Source organism: Porites lutea, chromosome 9, assembly GCF_958299795.1.
Source record: "Porites lutea chromosome 9, jaPorLute2.1, whole genome shotgun sequence".
Taxonomy (NCBI): Eukaryota; Metazoa; Cnidaria; class Anthozoa; order Scleractinia; family Poritidae; genus Porites; species Porites lutea.
The window spans coordinates 31531057-31545513 of NC_133209.1; the positions used below are offsets into that span (position 1 = coordinate 31531057).

The 14457-nt window shown below is 38.8% G+C and overlaps 1 protein-coding gene across 1 annotated transcript; it reads right to left on the bottom strand.

Annotated features, from left to right (window-relative positions):
• Positions 1-746: 746 nt before the first annotated feature.
• On the bottom strand, positions 747-9040 carry LOC140947904 (magnesium transporter NIPA2-like). The gene is made up of 6 exons (XM_073397121.1): positions 8901-9040; positions 8670-8831; positions 8411-8467; positions 4133-4223; positions 2937-3097; positions 747-2352 (listed from the first exon to the last, which is right to left on the bottom strand). Exons 1-6 carry the CDS (start codon positions 8941-8943, stop codon positions 1727-1729), a joined length of 1140 nt encoding a protein of 379 aa, XP_073253222.1. The 5' UTR covers positions 8944-9040; the 3' UTR covers positions 747-1726.
• Positions 9041-14457: the final 5417 nt, after the last annotated feature.

Here is a 14457-nt window from a genome sequence, read left to right on the forward strand (position 1 = left end):
AAAATTTGCAGTCAAATTCCCTGCCCTTGGGCAAATCATTCCAGTCAAATGCAACCAAATTTCCCTACCCCAGGCTGCACATTGCTGTCAATCCCAAGGCAGAACCTAAGAAAGGCACAATAAAAATATCTCCAAATAAAACTCTACAATCTTTTATAAACATTGCTGCATTAACAAAGATACATGTTCCTGTTACAGCTGCAATTATACGTTTTAACCATAATCCGTGTTACACTGCGTAGAATACATAAACCTTTAGGAGAAAGTCCACATTTTGTAAGTCTAAATATACCGTTCTCAGTAAAAGGTACAAAGAAAGTCAGTTTTATAAGTTTACAGTGATTGTAGCGAATGAGCCATACACTAATCAATTGTACTTGCAAAATCGACTTAGTTTCTCTTTACTTCCGTTTACTTTGATACCACAGTATTTTAAGAGGTTCAACTGATCAAAAACACGCTAAAACAAACGAAATTTAAAGACAAAACAGTGAAATCCACTCAGCCTTCGCTTGTTCTCACTGGCCTCCATGACTTCCTGATCTTTTCAAACAGTATGGCGAGTCGGCAGTCAAATATCTCCACGTCAGGCGAAGAAAGATTCAAATATCCCCTCCCCCAGGAGAACAAGATCAGTCAAATGCCCTACCCCAGGGACAACAAAGACAATCAAATCCCCACCCCATGCCCTGCCCCCCCCGCTCCAGCATTACATTGATAGGTGCATTATGAGTGCAGCAAATGCGGCACAGAAATACAAAGTAACCTGATTTGATTTCAACTAGAAAAGTAAATACCATCAGTTACGTCGACTTTTCAAATTGAGAAAATAGGAGTGAGTAAGTGTGATCTTACATTTTCCCGTTTTCTCAGGTAAGTTTTAAAATGAGATCATTTCTGTACCCCTCTTTCTTGTAAACTGGCCCTTAACAAATTATTAAAGAAGGAGGTACATGGGGTCCTTACTGGTCACTTCCTAGAATAAACCTTGTTACACCTATCCTATCTCAGATGTGACCTTAAATTCTACATTGTATACCCTCTTTTGGACCAGACCATTGCAGCACTTACACTCTGTTACACGTTGTTGCTTCGGTCTCTGACAACATTAATTTTAGGCATTTTTTTGGACATTGGAAAATTTTAGTCGGACATAAGCCCACTGTTATTTCCAGCTCTGCTTTGGTGCTGCACTTGCCTGTAAGGCGTCTTTACAGGCCTTCTCGGTCAATGCACTTCAGTGATGTATCTGAGATAAACAGCCGGGGTGACCCAAAATGCATTGGCCATGAATAATGAGGCCTAGGGACTAGGAAGTGCTGCACATTGTAACATGGCTTTAATTTGTGTAAGGAAGTTCCCCCAGGAAAGGGAGTGGCATGCAGACATATTTCCAGATTTCATTATTTCGTAGTCCAATAGAGTAGTTAAATTCTTACAAGTTCTAGTCAAGACAAAATTTCAGAACATTCAGGTACAGAAAAATTTCTTGGTTCTGAATCGATCAAAAACATTTTAAGAAACACTTTTTTTTTCTACAACAGAACACTTTCCTGCTATTAAGTTTTGAGCAATTGCACTTGTGGTTATTTACATCATTTGATTTACATGTAGCAAAGAGGTGATAAGTAATAAAAAATTACTATAAATAAGTCCAGGAGATCCCCTTTGTTCAAGTTACAAAATTATTACAATTTCTATAAATTTATTACATTGAGAGGGGATGTCATAGATGGTTGGCATTATTTGGAAACACAGTTTCTTCCTCATCGTCACCTCCCAAGTGATGCATAAGGATTGCTTCTGATTCATCGTTCAGTGGAGCATGAGGTTTCCTTGCTCTTGGCACACCATTTGTCTGAGAAAACTTTAGGATGTCCTTTAAACTAAAGTGAACATCTTTAAATGCATGCAACAAAAACACGCCAAATACTATGGTTAAAAATCCACAGATTGCTCCAATAGTGTCTTTTGAGTTCATCACTTCCCATTCTCGGAACAAAATGGCTGATGCGATAATTGTTAGCGTCGTGAACATAACATAATAGATTGGAGTGACCAGTGAAGTATTAAAGATATCAAGAGCTTTGTTTAGGTAGTTCATCTGTGTCATGACGCATGCCAATACAGCTCCTAATAACCCCCAAGCAACAGGATTTGCCAACTGGCTGTGTCCACTGACAGTCTGTTTTATTACTATTCCAAGGCCTTTACATCCCATGACAGACAATGAGCCAATCAGAGAACAGATTGCAATGTAAACCAGAATGTTTGTTTTTCCATGGCGTGGTCCATAATAGAAGATTAACACAAATGCAAGTGCTATAACAAGGATACTGTATGTCACAAAACCTGAAAACATGAAAGAAAACATAAATTTATAAATGAGAAGCTCTTGTAAGTTGACAATAAATGTAAATGTCCACATTCCATAATTAGCTACTCCTGTAGGCCTCTGCAGACTACTTTTCAGCAATTAACAATTAACCCGGTAGATTATTTCTGTTTTCTGTGATTTAACACAAGCAATAGTTCTAAGTACACCTGAATGACAGTTTATGTGGGCCAGGTGTACTAACCAGGGTTTTTACAGGTAATGGACAGAAGTGTGCCTGAAATAGCTAATTCTAATACTTTGAGTAGAAAAAATACATCAAGATACTGGTATATTCAATGGCAGCCATTTACGTCCCTCACGACATTGGAAAGTGTGGACACGCTACATTAAGTGGACGTTGGGTAAAGTGAGATGTCTCAAATCATTCTTCCTATGACTTGTTACCTGTATCTTTACTAAAATGTAGTGCTCTGATTGCAAATTACATGTAGCAGATGATTCAATAGCTGTTAATTTGCTTAATAAAAATGCAAAATTCAACATAATATATTCTTGCAAGATTCTTGCTCAATGATAGACAAAAGAGATATTAAATAACCTGGAGATCCAAGCTTTGGCTCCAGTACTTCCATACTTGTAACCTCTTCTTCCTGTGGTGCATGTATGACCAGAACAGTGGAACCAATAATTGATAAAATACAACCTATTTTCCCATGGAGGTTTTGTTTCTCGTTCAAGAAATATGATGCCAACATTGCACTAGGAATAGAAATAAAAAAAGTTCAAGAAAAGGAAGGAAAACAAACACAGCAAACCAAATTATAGCAATTAAAATTTGCAGGTCTTTCAAGTACTCTAAAACATACAATGTTTGTAGAGTTCAACCATTTACCAGGGCTAGAAGTGAAGCTCTTGTTAAATATTTATAGTTTAACCAAGGCTAAAAGTGAAGCTCTCATTAATATTTATAGTTTACACAAACAAAACATAAAATCATGTAATGCTAAGTGGCAACAAAACAAAAACATAAATCTAATTAGCAGAGAAACAACTTTGCATGTGCAGCACACTATTTTTGTACATTTCTTTGCCATCGTTTTGCATGACTACCACGTGAAACCTCCAAAAACTTCCTAGTTACATGTTTTATGGAGGACTGATGTTGTATGTGTTCCTGTTGACCTCTTTTTTGCTGCCTCTCATTTTCACCTTGGTGGATGCTAGTTCTCATTTTCTCACTGCCTCTATAAAATTTTCATGTTTTTCTTCCAACAAAATTGGTCTCCTTTGGTTTTAATCTCTGTACTCTTTAAAATGGTAAAACAATGATTTTTATGTATTATTTTTAAAGTGTGGACACCGCCTTACATTGTGTGGTTCCAGAAAATATCCATACCCCTCCCACGGAAGATCATTGGAAATTCCGAGGGGGAATTCTCTTGGGTGCCATCTACATTTTTGCTGTAGTAAGTCTTTACTACATCTACAGCCTAATCAGGAACGAATTTTAGAATAAAGATTTCTTACTAAAAACTGATAATTTTTCATATTATAATGCCTCAGCTGAAAAAACATTTTAGGTAAGTGGCCGCTTGTTTTAAGCAACACTCAAGGGAATGGCCCATTGCAATAGCCCAGCATTGAAAAAATCTAAATTACCTCTTCACGAGCATGAAACATCACTTACTGGTAATCTGTGTGGTTCATGTTAAACAACAAATTGAGCATTTTAAAAAACTACTACATAGCTTAATCACAAGAGGCACTATTGACTTCCTGTTTCTTTCAACTCACCTTACTAAAACACTCAGAGCACCTAGTGGAGTAACAAGTATGGCTGGTGCAAAGGCGTATGCTGTAAAGTTGGCAATTTCACCTACTATCACTATAAAAACAATACACTGTGTGTTAGTATAGAGAATGGCAAATTGTAAGACCTTAAATCTTTAAACCATAGAAGGGGTGTTACGAATTAAATCAGTTGCCTATTGCAACGTGTCCCCTAAATTCCCTTAGGGGTAGCACAAGACCAAAGCCAAACATTACTTAAAATCAAAGAATAATTCATAATCATGATTTAAATTATTTCTCGATAAATTATCATAATAAGTAACTAGTTATATATTGATATTTTCCTCCACACTTTCTTAATAATAATAATAACTAATAACTTTATTTCTATAGCGCTCTTATCCTATGTTCAAGGGGCTGATGTAAACTGATGTAAAGTCAAAACCTGCTCTCAAGTGAATGTGATAAGGTTAACCTTGTGTTTCCTTTTTTAGATGTATTATATTTATCACTTTTCTACACCCTTATTACACTTGTATGTAAGGAATGGGGCAGACACTTTTGGAATTGACTGATACATAAGAGAATCCCTCTGGAGTTCACTTGTCATCACTTTTTTTTTTTTGTCAGTGTTTCAAATTCTATATAAACTAACTCAAGTGCCTACCTTCTGCTAAGCCTGGCCCTTGTCTACCTCTCTTAATAGTTTGATAAGATTTAAGACCTCTGTTCATCCACTTGTGGTAAAATAAAATAATAACCTCTAACTATGGGAGGTAGTATCACTGAGTGGTTTAATGCACTGATGTAAACTCAAAACCTGCTCTTGGCACTAACTGGGGTTATTCCTGGCAGTAATGTATCTGGCAAACTCTACAACATACCAAGGCTCTGCTCTAACGGCGCCCGGTCGCCTAAGGCAACTAACATTTAGCTTCGGGTGACTTAAACAAAATTCCCAGTCGCCCAGCCAGGCACTCTTGCTTTTAGTGCAGTGTTCAGTTAAGCGTGTAGAAAAATCAAACGTTACATACTAGTGTTGGCTTGTTGAGTCAGAGTTTACTAAAGCCTACAGAAAATGTTTTTACGAATGTCGTACGAAAAAGACGGGCATGCTTCGATGTTCAAAGGTCGTTCTGCATGATTTCACATGTAACATAATCCATCACTTTGAAAGTGACAAGTGGCATGGATTTCGATTTGTACTGCTCCTTAAAATCAATCACGTCGCTTTAAATATAACTATTAATATGCTACCTAATGCTCTTGAGGCCAAGTTGACCGCAGACAAAGCAAAGCTGAACTATGATCCCTTGTTTTTTAGCCGATCCACGAATAAGCTGTAATCTTGCCTATTAAATTATCCAAACTCACAATGTCATCCAACACAATGATTTTTTATGGCTTGTGCAAGCCCTGAGACACATCACAAGAAATCAAAGCCAGAGGCCTTCTTAGGAGGTGGGTGCATATATCCCTAGTCTAAATTTCAAAAGCAGTCCTTTCACGTATGGAGGAGGAAGCCATGTTGCTGTCAGCATTGTGTTTGTGTCTATCATCGTTGCCATCGCAGTTGAAACCCATCTTCATGTCGTTTTTTGCCATTTCATCTGTTTTATGTCACTAATTCAAGGATATGTCACTTATCAGAATTCAACTCGAACAAGGCCTCAAGCTAGGGTTCGAATTCCACACCCCCCCCCCCCCTGAATACCATCATTAGGGAGCTTAACCCCTTCCCTACCAAGGACATATACATACATCCTCCGAGTGCTCACTCAGTGACCAAGGACATATATATACGTCCTCATGCAAATGAGATCAGCAAGAGTCTGGTTCTTCAAGTTGGCTTGAAGAAATTAACTCTGGTCGTTGAGAAAGTCTGGCACTCAATTTATAAAAGGGTCCTGTCCACATATATTCACTTTGAAGGGCTACTGATATTTCGCGCGGTCGTGGACCGGCGGAATTCAGGTATTTCCGCAAAATCCTGTGAAATTACCAAAAAAAAGCGTAATAACGCGAAATACACCAGATATATTTCCAAATACATGTCGGCAAAACATATTTAATACTTATCTTGGCTATTAGACCTGTTCTATTCACCCCAAACATCCAAATTTATCTTGAAACTTTGTCACTGCAACCAGTAAACAACCTCCCAAAACTACCAGGCATTCTTAGATGAACGTTGCGAAAAACTGGGCACTAACCATAATGTTAATAGCTTTCGCATTCTCTCATTTCTCGAGCGAACTGTTGTTGAAAGAGGAAATGATAATCCCTGTAAAAAAACGATACACAACGCTGGTCATATCGACGCAAAATTGATCGATTTTAGCGAAATTTGCCAAAAAAAATCCAGCAAAATCGGCTGTTTTTTTACTGATTGTTTCTTCGCAAAGTTTCCCCCTGAAATCTCCCGTGAAATCGACCGATTTTCCTACGAATTTACCCCTGAAAATCCTTCGAAATTTGACTTTTTTCCCCTAAAATCCCGCAAAATCGGCCAATATTTCTGCGAAATTTGACTTTTCTCCTGGGAAAATCCCACGAAATTGGCCGATTTTTCCGCAAATTTGCCCCTGAAAATCCCATGAAATTTTGTTTTTTTTTTCACGAAATATCAGAAGCCCTGACTTTGCTATTATTGTGTTGCTCAGTATTTTTTCCAAAATGATGGCTAAGCCACGGCAACAAAGAATGACCAGAGAAGCACCAGTTGAAATTTTCGCTGATGGGGACTCTGGCGTAAGCGACTTTAACGGCAAAAGTGATTGGAAAGAGGAAAGCCGCTCTGAGGAGTCTTCGCTGGAGGAAAATATTGAGGAAGACCATGCTGAATCTTCGAACAATGGCTGCCGGTCACTGGGTGTATTTTACTCTGGTAGGGAAGGGGTTGAGCAACAACGATGGCGACGTCAACGAGAAAGGCAAAAATGCAATAGGTTTAAATTGGAAAAACAACAACTTTGCACGTGCATCATACTTTTTTGTAAGTTTTTTTTTTCAGTGTAATGAGAGTTGCCTTCACACTTCAAAAAAAAACTGAGCATCATTTGCCTCTAAATTTAACCAAATGAGCCTTTTAAGAACAGTTATGACATCCTGCTTTCCATACAATTCTTAGTAAAATGCTGTATTATATACATTTTACCCACAGTAATGACACAGCATTTATGAATAAAATCACTCATCTGTACACGTTTTTCCATGTTTAACCCTGTCTTGGCACACGTTAATAATTTTCAGGATATATTTTGCATAGTACTTAATTTTTTATCTCAGTTAATTTTCGTTTTTCTTTTGTTCCAACTTCATTAGTATACATTACCATACCACAAAACAAAAGAAAAACAAGAATTACCTGAGATAAAAAATTAACCACAACATCCGGATTTTGTTTCTTTTGACAACAAAAATCTTCGAAGATGATGTAAATTTGTTGGTGAACATGACTTTCCCCATACAAAACTCTTAAAAGATATCAAGTTCAATGTCTGAGTCACAGCAGAGACCCGAAATTTGTGACGTCAATGGTGCAAAGTGCTATTGCCAACATTCGACGAACTGAAAGGGATGGAATAAGTATGATAAAGTTTGAAGCAGCGCGACTTCACGTTGTAAGTGACGTTTTTGTTGCTGTCATTGTTGCTTAAGTTCCCTAATATCAAATTCACCCCCATCCCCCCTCCTGGGAAGACAAAGTTGTCAAATGCCTGGGGTATGCACGCCTGGAGGGAGAAGGGAGGAAAGTTGAAGCTTTAATTTCATATATAACCCCAAGTTAAAGTCCTCAGCAGAGCTGTACATCCCCCACATCTTCAAATATTGAGAATTGATAGGGAAGGGATGATATTCCATAATAATAAATGTTTGCTTAAATAGTTTATGTCCTTGTGTATGTGCCAGAATTTATACTACTCGGTCACTGACTAGTTATTGTGTCACCTCTGAAAGAATTTTTTTTCACCGACTTGAATACTTTCTCCATAAACTCGATTTGTGAAGCAAATACAGAAGTTTTAATCGGAAATACCTATGCTCAATATCACAGTGAACGCGTATAAAAATCTTATCCACGCATTTTAGGAAAGAAAATGACATAGGAATTCCTAACGAGAAAATTTTGTTACACGTAAGTAATAGAAGTTTACAACTTCACTCTTTAGAGGATAGAGAGTCGATTACACGGTTTCTCCAGAGACGAAGAAGTTGCAGCTGCAGCAGAAAGATGAATTACTAGTAAGCTGTTCGAGAATATTTAAACTCAAAACTTACTCGTTATCATGCCAGACCACCACAGCCATTCTCTCAGATAAGCATAACCTCCTTGACCTAAAAATAAGGAGAAAAATATCATACATGGGATCTAAATAAGTCTTAGTCACCTTCCGTTACGTTCATCAAAGGTTGGCTCACGATCGCATTATATTTCTAGCTTTTAAAAATTAATGTTTTTCATCCAGCAAAACGAAAGCATCCGCGATCGCTGTGTCACCGCAAACTACTAAACCACGCTGTTCACTTTTTTGTTTACCTGCTCTCGTTCCTGAACTTCTAGTAACCTTGAGCAGTCCCTTCTTCTTGATGATAAAACTACTTCCGATGAAAACGCTAGAACTAATGGCGAGACCAAGACCGGTGTAAAAACTACTGTTATCGACTTCATTACTTGAATTGGTCCCAAACGTTGATATAACTAAAGAGACAAAGAAGTGTCAGAGGTTGTATTAGAGAAGAGAAGAGAACGATTCGAAGGAAAGCTTACTCGAAGCCGTGGTCGTGGAAATATTTCCATCATCGGTCGCCATATTACTTTCCCGCAAAAAGAAGTTTTGTGAGTTCTATATAAAGACACTAGGGTTCAGGACTATTCTGCCCCTTTTCGTCATATGGTGGACTGGGGAGGGTAATTTGAGCCCAAAAATAAATACTTTTTTCAAATAAAAGTTTCTCTAAGTCATTTTGCTCTTACAAAAAATAGGCCTTAGATAAACATGTTCTTTTTCTAATTATTAAAATAACCCTAATTTTTCGAAAATAATCCCCGGGGCTTATATTTCATAGAAAACAGTAATGCGCGACAAACGATGCAGTGAAAACTGGATCTTGTGTAGACATACATCAGAAAATAATCTTAAAAACCAATTAGAAAGCCAGTTCACTGATCCTTATGGCTCAAAGACTTGAAGAAAATAAAAGAAAAATAAAACTTTTCGTTTTTACAGGGGTTAAAAGGGGCCAAGAGCCTATTTTCATGAGGGACTGTAAAGGACCGTAAACAATCTTTTATAGATCCGATGTGCTGTAATTTTTGCATGGTTTTGTCCATGTTTTTTAGGTTGGTTTTGGCCAACTCTTTATTTTCTCTGCGAGACATCAACTTGACACTTGGACTCTTGCCCTCCAGAAGACACGTGGTATGACGTGATTCCGTGGGCGTTAGGAGTTCTGGGTTAGGGCTAAAATCACAGTGCGCAGATAATTTTTCATCAGAGCCTGATCTCTGGTTGTTACGCCATACTGACGAGCCCCAAAGAGGGCGAAACAGCTGTCTATGGCTCAATCCCGCACTGTTTTGAGTTCTTTCGGTGTCGTGTTGATGTCTTGCAGAGTTAATTTTCACGTAGTACGATCAGCATTGTAGTATTCTGCTTGCAGAATTTAATATGTCTATTTTCATGGGAGAAAAGTTTGTTTTACCCTGGGTTCCAGAGGTTTTTCTCGCGTGCGCCGGGAATTTTCGGTGTTGGCCGAAGGCCGAAGCCAAACCGGAAACCGCGCTAGAAAATTCTCTGGCACCCAGGGTAAGTTTGTTTTGCAAACTGAACGAAATATCGGGCAAATACACTTTACCATTATTTTTCTCTACGTGTTTCTCAGCCTTCTTCATACCGTAAGGATCAGTTTGATGTTTCTCTGCTTATGTTTTTGAAGGTACTTTTAGTTGAGAGACCTTATAGAGATGCCAATCACTCTATTTTGCATTACACCCCTTCCCCCCGCCCCGAATGTCAACAGCCCCACCAACACCACAACCCCACCACCCCCACCCACAAATTGACCCAGCTGCCATGTTTTGGTTGCCATGGCTTAGGACATTAAATGGAGTATGCTATCAAAATTCCCTTTTGTCATTGTAATGAAGAAATAATCTTTGTCAGTGACTTAATACGTGCGAAAATGGCTCAGAAACCGTACAATGAATGAAAAAAGTTCGAATTTTGAGGGAAAAAATGGGCTAAATTTAAAAAGTAAAGTACAGAAATGCTCAAAAGTCCATTTTATCCGGGAGATTTGGTGACCCGTACGGGAGGGCAGGAGATCAGTGCCAACTCCCGGATAATCCAGGAGGGTTGTTATAGATGAACGAGGTCTTGCGTCCATCGAATGCAGGCGTCTTGAGGGAAGCCCTACCGCCCTTCCCCTCGTTTGCGGGAGGTTTCACTATGTGATCAGTGGTGATCAATAAAGCTGGACCTTTTAACATACCTTTGTACATGGACACGTCTTCTTGCCTTTTATAATACCTTTCCAGTAGCTGCACATCGCTCGATCACGCTTTGCTTCACAAACGGCGGGAAATTGCAAAGAGGACGTCACGCCCAGTGTCCAAGGCAGCACTCGAACTTTTTTAATGAGTTTTCTGCTTCTTAGATCCGACCCTAGAGTTTTTCATTTAATTATTTTCCACACAGTACGAGACCACAACCTTTTAATTAAGGATTATGACATGTTTAAGTCTGCCGCTCGTGACCGTCTCAGTATTAACTAGGAGAGTGCTTTTAATTGTTATTCTACTCAAGTGCTTATTTCAGGATGGACATTTTAATTTTTTTTACTTTATAATAACGTTATTTATGGAATTTTTATCAGAATGTTATTATTTTTGTTAAACTGATGTGATGCAGTAATAATCTGCTTTATCCGTTAATAAAGTAGATGTACTGCGGAAGTGGAAATCCACAACTTCAGTCTAGTTCATATCTTTAATGAAGTGATCAGTCAGTATCAGGCCGGATCAATTGTATTGCCGGGTTCGTGACTAATGTTCTTTGGCGCATAACCAGACTTAATATGAAACTCATATAGCGAAAAAACATGTTTTGGCAACGTAAATTTTATGATCTTTCGCGCAATCCTTGAATGGAGGCCGGAATTATTCGTACTGATCTCAACAGTTAGAAAATGTCATGGTGAAGTGCACATTCTCCAGGGAATCCCCGTATAGGTGGCATTTTTCATCAGTTACTTGTGATTTTGTTTTTCTGTTGTAGTAAACCTTGGTAGGTAATAGCTGTTGGTAAAAGCTCTTGTACTCCAGCGATGGTATGCTTTGGGGCATTCTTCCATGAAAAAAGCCACGCAAAGTGCTCCTCCAGTTTAACTTTCTCGTTGTCCCATCTGTTGTTGATAAGCTTTTGTTGCCATCTCTCCTCAGATACCGTTGATTGTATCTCGTGCTGGCGGGGTTTGTAGATTGCCTGCTTTACATTCTTAGCGTCGACTTTTTTACCATCGGTGATAGCAGTTGGGTTAGGGAAGTTTAACCACAACTGTAGATCCAGCTCCTCTGCGTACTTCTTGGCATCTGTAATGATGGAGTGACGTCCATTCTGTACGATCTTACTGCTGCCATTGTAGGGTCAGCGTTTCAATAAAGCTTTACTGCTGCTTTGATCTTAGTGTTCTCGTGTTCATTCTCCTATGACTTGAGACCTCTTCCACCGAGCTTCCTAGACATGTAGAGTATCGCTTTCGATTCCTTGGGGTGATTTCCTCCATTCTCCAGGATGATTTTTCTTCCCTCTCGGTCAAGCTCAGGGGCAGATCTAGGGGGAGGGTGCAGGGGCTCTGCCCCCCCCCCCCCCTCCCCCTTGAGATGACCTGCGGTTTTCTAATACAACTGGTATTCTGCAAAAAAAAAAACTATGTGGTTTATTGGTGTTGAAGTAGAGCAAGAGACGAGTGCACCCCCTCCTAAAAAAAATCCTGGATCCGCCCCTGAAGCTGTTGGATGTTTGCTATCGCCGGCCAAGTTTGTGTCCACATCAAGTATGTAAGTACTGGTAAAGCGTACTGATTGGACGCCACTACCTTTGCATGATGTGACAATGGGCTGGACCAGATGATTGGTAGCCTCTGCAGGTATGTCTTGGCTGCGGCTTCTAGTACTTGCTTATCCTTTTGCTTGGTGTTTTCGAAGACCCCTAAGAACTTATAGGTGTTATGTTGGTCCAGGCTCTTCGTAGGTTTCTTATTATTGATAGCTCTTGATAGATTTATTATTATTATTATTATTATTTTTATTATCTGTGAAAAAAGTTAATTCTTACACATACAAGATTTGAAAAAAAAGAATAAAAGTTGGAGATCGATCAAAGTCTCGATCAGGAAGCCATGAATGCTTAAGGTGACATAATAAAGGATTAAATTAACTGCAAAAACCGTGGACGAAGATCCTTCTAGTTGTAAACGTTGGATCTCTAAAAAAGAGATCTAATCAGCCAAAATATAAAGAACCAAAAACGAGAAGTCCAAGGACTGCTGTAAAGCTAATTTAAAATAACGTGTATTGTTTTCTTACAACAATATTTCGGCTGCATGGCCATACCAGCCTTAGCTAGCCTTCTTCAGGTTTACAGATGTTACTTAACTTATGTAGCAATCACAATATTAGGCGGATTACAATAATTCGTCACGGCGGTTTAGGCCATGAGGTTCAAGAGTCATGGCCATGAGGTTCAGGAGTCATGGCCTACTGGCCATGACTCTTGAACCTCATGGCCTAAACCGCCGTGACGAATTATTGTAATCCATATCCTTAGTATTTTTCCTTTCCAGTTTTTGTGTTGTACGTCATTTCTGCCTCTCCCTTTTAAACAATTTTTATTGCGACATTCTCCATGTATATAATATTGTGATTGCTACATAAGTTCAGTAACATCGATCTGTAAACCTGAAGAAGGCTGGTATGGCCAACCGAAATATTGTTACAAGAAAACAATACGCGTTGTTATGAATCAGCGTTGCAGTAGTCTTTGGACTTCTCGTGTAAGGTGACATGCCTTCTCTGTACACAGGGGTACGTTGTAGCTACTATCATCGCTAGACCAGTCTTTAGGCGTTTTTGATTTCAAACTCCACCGAAGTAGCAGATAATCTCAGATGATCTCCTGATGCCGCACTCACACCTGATCTGATACCTGAGTCGGCGTTCGAAAATATTGTGCTCTTAAGCTAAAGAGGGTGTGCGTTAGAGGTATTTGGAAGCTCTCTACAGGTGTGTGAAATGTTTTAGTTTTGTCTCTTTCTGCCGAAACTATAATGAATTAAAAATAGTAAGAAGGACGTAGTAACTGTTTCACTCAAATCAGTGAAGTTTCTTAAAATAATCATTACGTTGCGCCGAATGGTTACCTATTCGACCACTATCAGCTTACTCGTCAATTGTCAGCATAGGATAGGTCAATAGAGAAATGAGTTGAATTCGAAATTCATCATGATTCAATGCAAACGTGACCTGCCTTCACTAGTCAAATTTCCCCCGATTTTCAAACCTCCAAATACTTCGCACCAATTTGCTTTTCCGCTAGTGGTGCGACAAATCGGGATTCCACTTTACAACAATTAAAAACTGGCCCATTTTATTATTATTATTATTTTTCGCCTGATTAAAATTTGTTTCGAAACTTTCTAGACTGTCATGGCTCTCTCCATTGCTTTCATTAGTGTTTCGTCTTACAGAATACATTTCGCTGATAAGAACAAAGACTTATAAGTTGTTTTGTGAACCTCTTCCTGCACGCATGCGCAGTTGCACCAATCTGTATTGAACACCCTGTCATGCTTCTCAGTTGCATAGAAATCAATTTATGACAATCATTCGAGGGCCACTTATTTTTTCTCGTATAAATGGCCCTGTTACTTGCTCTGCCGTTATGTGCGTGTGTTTTTCCTCGCGCCGGAAGCGTGTTTTTGTAACCTCAACCGACCCGGCCCAATCAATACTGTTTCGCAACCATTAATTAAGGCGCTCATTGAAGGTGTGAGCTCTCGGCATGACTCTCAGTTTAATCCAGTGAACGGGTAAACGGGGTCTTCAGATTGAAAAGCGAATTTCAAAGGAAGAAATTACATTAAGGTGAATGATTTACGCATAAGGAATTAAACACTCTAACAGATTGAAAAACTGAAACTGTGTATCTTGCCACCCACGTTTTGAAGAACTGAAATCTTTTCAGCCTGTCTTTTAATTATGGTTAATTGAGGTCTGAACTTATAAAAACAATATTTAGGAAGCTTATTAGGGAAATACGAAAGTT

Coding starts and splice junctions, on each gene's coding strand:
- LOC140947904 (XM_073397121.1), bottom strand. CDS start 8,943: ATGGCGACCGATGATGGAAATATTTCCACGACCACGGCTTCGA. Junction 3,098..4,132: donor GCTCTGAGTGTTTTAGTAAG/GTGAGTTGAAAG, acceptor TTCTATTCCTAG/TGCAATGTTGGCATCATATT. Junction 2,353..2,936: donor GCCAAAGCTTGGATCTCCAG/GTTATTTAATAT, acceptor TCATGTTTTCAG/GTTTTGTGACATACAGTATC.